General features: G+C 35.8%; 1 protein-coding gene across 1 annotated transcript; it reads right to left on the bottom strand.

Moving 5' to 3' along the window:
- Window positions 1-784: 784 nt before the first annotated feature.
- On the bottom strand, window positions 785-2,854 carry LOC120120869 (F-box/FBD/LRR-repeat protein At1g78750-like). Its single transcript, XM_039140392.1, has 3 exons — window positions 1,530-2,854; window positions 1,286-1,435; window positions 785-1,095 (listed from the first exon to the last, which is right to left on the bottom strand). Exons 1-3 carry the CDS (start codon window positions 2,457-2,459, stop codon window positions 829-831), a joined length of 1,347 nt encoding a protein of 448 aa, XP_038996323.1. The 5' UTR covers window positions 2,460-2,854; the 3' UTR covers window positions 785-828.
- Between the last annotated feature and the right edge of the window lie 5,345 nt (window positions 2,855-8,199).

The following is an 8,199-nucleotide window of genomic DNA, read 5'->3' as shown; positions in this document are numbered from 1 at the left end:
TATGGAGGCATTGTTTTAGGCTTAAAACCTTGTAATAAGGATTGTATATATACTCATTATTCACCCACAATCTACAAAAGAAGGTTCCAAAACAGCACATGATCTACAATCTAAGATCCAATCAAGTAGATAAACTAAGATTCAAGTGGCAAGCATCTCAATGCTCTAAATTAGGCCAAGCCGAAAGGTTTCTCACTGAGCTCCCATATTTTGAGTGCTCTCTCCTCATCACTGTAAAGCCCATTTTCATGGGTACAAAACTAAAAGGCAAACCTGAACCAAAGCAGGGAAAAAGGGGACAGAGAGTGGACAATGGTTGGGTGATGTTTCTTTTAAAAAAAATATCAAATGATTACGAGAAATAACAGGTTTAGAATTTTCTTAAGTTATTGATATTCTTACTTGAATCCGGATCTTTTAAAGGAAACAATATTCTCTTGCGCTACTAAAATCACTTAATGGGTTCGGATTTGAGTGATGTTTGAATTGTAATTCTTCATTTGTATTATATTAGTATCTTTTTGTGTCAAAAATTTGATTATTATTTAAATAAATCATGGTATATAAATTTAAATATTTTACTAAATTATATTTTAGCAAAATTTGTTTTAATTTAATTCATACATGTTATGAACTAGTACCTACGAACGAGTTCAAGAAACATGGCTTTGAGTATTCATTTTGATAAGTATAATTGAAACTGTAAAACAATGACAATAATATCACATAGCATTTGCTACTTACAGAAAAAAGTGTGATGCAAAACCAAACCAATTGAGGCGATGAAGTCTCTCTAAAACAATACAAAACAGAAGAGACAATGAATTATTAGGGAGTGACGATTTCACATTTATTTGATTTCTTCGGTAAACTCGATAGTTTTCCGATGACAGCCGATTCTTCTTTCTCCCACGGATCAAGAGTTTCAATTACAAGCTTCTCCAGAACTGATGCATGTTTCAAGAAATAACTAATCATTTCAAACATATGCTCCTCTCCCTCAAAGTGTTTGATTTCAATCTCCTTGATGTGAAATAATAAACACAAAGGCACTGTTGTAGGCAATGACCTGAACCCTTCTGCGGACGTACTTGACTAAACATACAAAAGAAAGAGATACAAGGAAAGTTAGTTTGTAACAGAGTTTAGGGCGTGTTTAAGTTTTTTGTATTTGTGGATATATTTGATACTAAAATGGTCAATTGCAATGAATGTTCACAGTAATTTTAAAAAATACACAAATTTGTACACTAATCTTAAATGATACTTAGAGAAGCTTTCATACCATATCCAGGGTGAGTGTCTTTAGGTTTGGCATGCAATGTAGATACTCCAAAATCCACGTTCCTTGCCAGTCTTCACTATAGTAATTACGAAATTCCAGTTCAACAAGGCTGTTAAATGCAAGCACTGGATCAAGAGGCGTCAGAAAAAGCTGTACACAAAACAATCAAGAACTATTACAGAATGTTAAAAGAAAAGACTTTGTTATTCAAGACAATGACTTTAATATTGCTAAGTTCACTAACCGTTTTAGAACAGTCTTCAATGGCTAAACAAAGAGACCGTACATTGCTAATTCCCTTGAGAAGACCTGTTGCACGTTCATAATCCACACTGGCTAACAGAGTGATTTCAATATCAGCTCTTTCTAGAGATTTCATGTCACTTAACGTATAGCCTTCAGCCATTGTATCGACATATTTGAAATAAACAAGATTTGGGGTGTCAATCTCGATGACATTGAAACCTCTGTGAGAATGAACATACATCTCACCGAAATCTAAAACCAACCTCTTAAGGTAAAGGTTACGGATATTGAGACTAATGTCATGAAACTCGCAATAAGTAAATTCCAAATTTTCCAAGACATGGCAATTGGAAATTAACCAAAGAACTGAATAACCATCTTGAAATGTGGAGCACCCAAAATGTAGAGTCTTCAGATTTGGCAAACAAGTGTTAGACGGAACCTTCATATTACCGATAATCAATTTCAATGTCACCAGTGACTGGCAATTAAACAGAAGAGTTGGTAAAGTAGGAACATCTTTATAAACAAATCTAATATCTATTTCCTTAACACCGCCATGCAACGCAGCGCATATCCAACCATTAAGGCGTAAATAACCCTCATCCCGTGGAATGTCATCCCTCCTCACCCAAAAGTCATGTACCCTAAAGCATTCTAAACTTAACTGCTTGGGGTTAGAAAAGAATCTGTCAACGAAATTCAGAAAGAAGTTATCATTTTCACTAGGTACTGAGATGTGCGGTAAACAATCATTAAAATCAATGACAGACACTGAGGAAGCATAGAGATACCTCCACCTGAGTGAAATAATTGAGGTTTGAACTACATCTTTGATGGGAAGGAGTGACAAAATACGACAAAGAATATGATCGGGCAAATTACTTATTCTATCCAAGACGCCAACAGACTCTACTTGCTCGCCCATGAATCATAAACTAGGAAATGCCAAAAGAGTTTTGGGGGGACTCAAGGGGTATAAATGTTGCAATCTGATTTCAACAATTCCTCCTACTCAAATCTTTTGGAATTACAACCATCTCTGTTTCAAAGTCCAGAATCAGTCACTAAGATATTTGAAACCGTACCTATCTTCAAGCTGCAGCGATTTGTCTTCTCCCTTCCCCTTTTCTTCAAGTGTTTTTCTGACACCAAATCCTTCAAATCAGCAATTAGTTTCCACTTTAATGCTTAGCTCTTTTACCCTTCGTTTATCCCTAAATTAGTACGGCCACATCCTTCTTTGTGAATCAGGGTTTCCTCCGTAATTCTCATCCCAGTCACCGTCAAGCTGAAGCAGTATCTCTCCCTCGTTAGAGTTTACGTTTGACTCTTTCGGGTCTAATTATTTAGTTCAAATCATGTTATTATAGGCCTAAACGTTTTGGGTTTCAATTCAGTTACAGGTATTCGGGCTAGAATGAGGCTCATCAGACCCAAATAAGAGCGTCATGTTTCCAAAGAATGAAACACAATGAATGAAGTTGATTTGATGCTTGAATTCGGATAGAATAATAATTTTTTATACAATTGAGCCATTCAATATGTTTGAATCAATTTGAAAGAGGTTGAATTGTAATTCTGCATCTGTATTATAGTAATATCTTTTTGTTTCATAATTTTGTTTAATATTTAAATAATTTATGGTATATAGACTTAAATATTTTACTAAATTATAATTTAATTTAATTCATACATGTTTCGAACTTGTACCTAAGAACGACTTCAAGAAACATGACTTTGATTATTCATTTCAATATCTAAAAGAATCTTTTCGAGAAATCGAATGTAAAGCTTTCGAACAAAACTAAATATAAACAATCAATTAACATATAACTTAAAATTAGGCTTAATGTAAAAATTAGTGTTTAAACTATTCACAAAGTTAATTTTAGGTATTTAAAGAATTTTTCGTTAAAAATAGATGACTAACGTTTTCTTCGTTACACTTTTAGATGCTTAACGTTTCAGACATTATGTTTTTAAGTGAAAGAGCTCTAAAGACCGTTAAAAAATTCGTTATTTCACACATGTCATACATATACAATTTTATTTTAAAATTAAAATTTATTAAAAAAAACCTTAGTGTTTTATGAAATTATATAAAAAAACTAAAATCTTAAAAAAATCCTAATTTCAATCCTTCCAACAGTCGTGTAACAACCCGAAAAAAAATATTTAAATCGGTGAAATTTGGTAACTAAATTAAATTTTATGAAAACTTGTAGGTCATTTTAGAAGTAAAGGAAATTTAGGGACAAAGCCTTGAATTTACCCTAAAACTGTCGGCAGCTTTGTATTATAAGCGTGTTTTCTGATTGAAATCAGAAAACACATGCTTATTTTGCTCAAATTTCCTCCTCCCGCACCCCTTCCTTTCAAGCTCGATTCTGACGCCATTCGACATCCAATCGTTAAATTGAAACTACCATCGTGTTCATCCGTGAACAAAACCCAGTAAATCAATTATAGCGAAACGATGTCAAACGACATAAATTTTGGGCCAAAGTATCGACTTTTTTTAGCACCACCACCGAGAAAATCGTAAATTCATCTCCGATCGTTGATCAGTTTTTTACACCTCCCGCACCATCGTGTTCCTTGTGTCGTTCCGAGTCAGCAAGTTAAAGCATAAAATCAACATTCATCAGGTTTGTTACAGCCTATCAAGATTCCTGAATGGAAATGGGAGCGTATTACTATGGATTTTGTTACCGACTTACCTATGGCTCCTTCGAAAAAGGATTCGGTCTGGGTGATTGTTGACAGACTTACAAAGTCAGCTCACTTCATTCCTGTGCGGGTAAATTATACTTTGGACAAGCTGGCGAGATTGTATATTTCGAAGATTGTCAGATTGCATGGTGTTCCATTGTCTATTATTTCTAATCGAGATCCGAGATTTACTTCGATATTTTGGAAGGCGCTACATACGGCTTTGGGAACAAGATTGGATTATAGTACGTCCTTCCACCCACAAACGGATGGTCAATATGATATAGTGATTCAGATTCTGGAGGATATGTTGCAGGGTTGCGTAATTGATTTTCATGGTAACTGGGATAACTTTTTGTCGTTGGCTGAATTTGCTTACAATAACAGTTATCAGACCAGCATTTGTATGGTACCCTACGAAGCACTCTATGGACGTAAATGTCGCACTCCGATATGTTGGACTGAGTTGCGTGACCGGAAGACTTTGGGACTTGAGTTAGTGCGCAAGACGGAGGAAACAGTCAGATTGATCCGTGACCGTCTGAAAGAGGCATTTGATAGGCAAAAATCTTATGCAGATCAGAGGATGAAAGATATACAATTTGAGGTTAGAGATCAGGTCTTTTTAAAAGTATCACCGTGGAAGAAAGTACTGAGATTCGGGCGTAAGGGTAAATTAAGTCCAAGATTTATTGGACCATTTCGTATCTTGAAGAGGGTATGACTTGTTGCATATCAGCTTGAGTTGCCTTCCCAGCTCAATCGTATTCATGTATCAATGTTGAGGAAATACCATCCAGATCCAGGTCACATTATTCAGGTTGAAGAGGTAGAGCTGAGAACTAATTTGTCATATGAGGAGGAGCCCGTTCAGATCTTAAAAAAATGAGAGAGTTCTACGGAATATGCATATTTCAATGGTAAAAGTTCAATGTAGCAAACGAGGCCCATCTGAAGCTACTTGGGAGACATTAGAGTCAATGAAGACTCAGTTTCCTCAACTATTCTCATAAGGTAAATTTCGAGGACAAAATTTCTTATAGAGGGGGGAGAATTGTAACAACACGAAAAAAAATATTTAAATCGGTGTAATTTGGTGAAATTTGGTGACTAAATTAAAATTTATGAAAACTTGTAGGTCATTTTAGAAGTAAAGGAAATTCAGGGATAAAGCCCTGAATTTACCCTAAAAATGTAGACAGCTTTGTATTATAAGCGTGTTTTCTGATTGAAATCAGAAAACACGTGCTTATTTTGCTCAAATTTCCTCCTCTCGCACCCCTTCCTTTCAAGCCCGATTTCGACGTCGTTCGACATCCAATCATCAAATTGAAACCACCATCGTGTTCATCTTCGACCCGTAAACAAAATCCAGTAAATCAATTATAGCGAAACGCTGTCAAACGACGCCAATTATAGCGAAACCACCATTTCATGAATTTTTCGATAACGGATGACGGCTCACACGCCCCTACGCGCCGTCCCTGCGCGTAGGGAATATACGAACTGTTGGGTGATGTTGTTGACCGGCTTGACCGGTCTGACCCGACCCGACCAGTTGACCCGTCCCGCCCCGATGATATTTTGAGAATTATTTTAAAAAATGTGATATTTTAGTAATTATTTTGAAAAAGGTGATATTTTGGTAATCATTTTTAAAAAATGTGTTATTTTCGTAATAGTTGAATGTGGACTTTTGAAAACCTTTGACCATAACTTTGATCGGCTTTAACCGGCCATTAAACGACCTTAGATTTTGTTCGAGTATACATATTTTGATATTTTTCAACGTGTCGAATCTGTTTTCGAAGTCCGTTTTGCCAAATTCGAACCCAAAGGCCTCCAAATCATCAGTCAAACCCGTTGACTTTGATTTTGACCAAGAATTTGAATTTTCGAAAGGTCATACTTTATGTTTTTCGACGTCCTGATTCCGATTCCGCAATCCGTTTGATCAAATTCGAACTCGAAAGCCTTCAAATTGATAGTCAAACCCAAAAAATGCTTATGTACTTAAGAATTTTAGCTTTGAATAATGGAGTAAGACTTGAGACTGATAAATTATTAATGTTTGAAGGTACAAGAGACTCTCCTGACCGTTCGACAGCTCGACCCAGCTCCTCTAGATCAGTTAAACCACGTGTGTCAGTATTCACCCGTAAGACCCGTAAATTTTATGATTTAAGAAATTAATTATGTTATCCATTAGTAATATAGTGTTATTATGAATTAGGTTTGAAAATTGTAGCAGAGCGTGGCGAGACCAACAATCAGTAGATCTACTATTTGAACCTATTATCGAGGTGTGTTCCCTATTTATTACTGAACTGTTTTATTTGTTTTAATATGTGGTACACTGAATTCTATGGTTATTGTTTTATTGATGCACCGATTTAATGTGATGGTTTATGGATTATGACTGCTATCTGATTTTTGTTTTGAAATGGTATATGATTACCATGTTATGGATTTATGGAATTTACGTCATGGTGCAATTGAATTTTTGGAACATGAATTTATAAAGTACAACTCTAAGCAAGCAGAAAAATTTTACGGACCTAATGTGACTCTTAGGTAGGCTCTGCGGCCCTGAGATCATTCTCGGGTAGGCCCTGCGGCCCTAAGATATGTTCTTTAGTAGGCTCCACGACCCCAAAATCTATCTTGGATAGGCTCTCAGGCCCTAAGAGGTTCCTTTAGGGTAACTCTTTTATGAGATTTACTGTAGTATAATTTTATGAGATTTACTGGACTATGATTTGTTTAGTGTACCTATCATGATTTTATAGTAATGTTGGGACACACTGAGCCTATCTCACATTTCGAAAATGATTTCCCCTTTCAGATATTGTTGGTTAGATACCCTTGATCGAGCACTTGGAGAATCAACATATCTCTTGAAGTATATCTTATTGTAATGTTTTATCTTTCGAGTTGACTCTATTTTGATAACATGAGCCTTATTTTAAAGTATTGGATTTTATAATGTTTACTCTTTTGCTATTTATGTTTGGTTTATCGTAATTGGGATTTTTTTTAAATATGTTTTAAAAATTAAATTTTTAACTATTTAGTTTTATATTCATGAGTTAGGTTTATCGTAATATATTATATCCTTTTATAAATTTATTTATAATGTGATTTTATAATTGATCGAATAAGAGTTTCGGAAAAATGTCTTTAAGAATCATGAATGTGATCCACTAGACTTAGTTGAAACGCTTAGGCTGGGTCTAGGGGGTTACATTTAATTAGTATCAGAGCTTTTGGTTTTTAAACCTTGGACTGTGTATGAGTCCAAATTGAAAATACGGTTTTGAAATATTTTACAAAACAAGTTGATAAGGCCATGTCTCAAAGTTTTTACGATTTTAATTGTGATCGAGACTCCAAGTGCTTATTTAACCCTAAGTTTTATCTTCTGTAGTAAATTATAGATCTACAAAAATGAGTGCTAGACGTGGACGTCGAACTAGCCGATGACGAGGTCGAGTGGTTAGATTTGCAGACCCGATCGACGAGATTCAAGTAGATCCCCAACTCCGACAGGTGATCCTACTCCTGGGACCACGAAAAATTTACTTCTTGCCGCTGGTATTGGCATGACTACACCGATCATGAGAGCAACCGATAGTGAGCTAGATTCTACCAGAGTTGCATTTGATGAGAATTTTGGTAGACAGTTTCTACAGTTGATTCAAAGAGCGGTCAGAGCAGCTGGTGTTGGATCAGAGGTGCCTATTTCTCAGACTCTGATCACCAATGGAGTCAGAACTTTTTTTTGGACAGTTTGGTGGAGTTCCTACTAAAGCAGAAGATTGGCTCCAGGAAACTGAGAGGCGTATGGATCAGTTGGGTTTGGACCCAACTAGGAGATATTTGGGGGGCAGTAGCGATGTTAGATGGCAATGCCCACACCTGGTGGGAGTCAGTGACCGGTAGTGTTCCTATCG

This window comes from Hibiscus syriacus, unplaced genomic scaffold, assembly GCF_006381635.1.
Source record: "Hibiscus syriacus cultivar Baekdansim isolate YM2019G1 unplaced genomic scaffold, ASM638163v2 tig00001120_pilon, whole genome shotgun sequence".
Taxonomy (NCBI): Eukaryota; Viridiplantae; Streptophyta; class Magnoliopsida; order Malvales; family Malvaceae; genus Hibiscus; species Hibiscus syriacus.
The sequence above is the reverse complement of the archived record's forward strand: the minus strand, read 5'-3'. Positions and strand labels throughout refer to the sequence as shown.

Excerpts from the sequence above, each read along its gene's own strand:
- LOC120120869 (XM_039140392.1), bottom strand. The coding sequence starts at position 2,459 with ATGGGCGAGCAAGTAGAGTCTGTTGGCGTCTTGGATAGAATAAGTAAT. Across the intron at positions 1,436-1,529 it reads TTGAAGACTGTTCTAAAACG|CTTTTTCTGACGCCTCTTGA; the intron begins GTTAGTGAACTT and ends TTTTGTGTACAG. Across the intron at positions 1,096-1,285 it reads AGACACTCACCCTGGATATG|TCAAGTACGTCCGCAGAAGG; the intron begins GTATGAAAGCTT and ends TTGTATGTTTAG.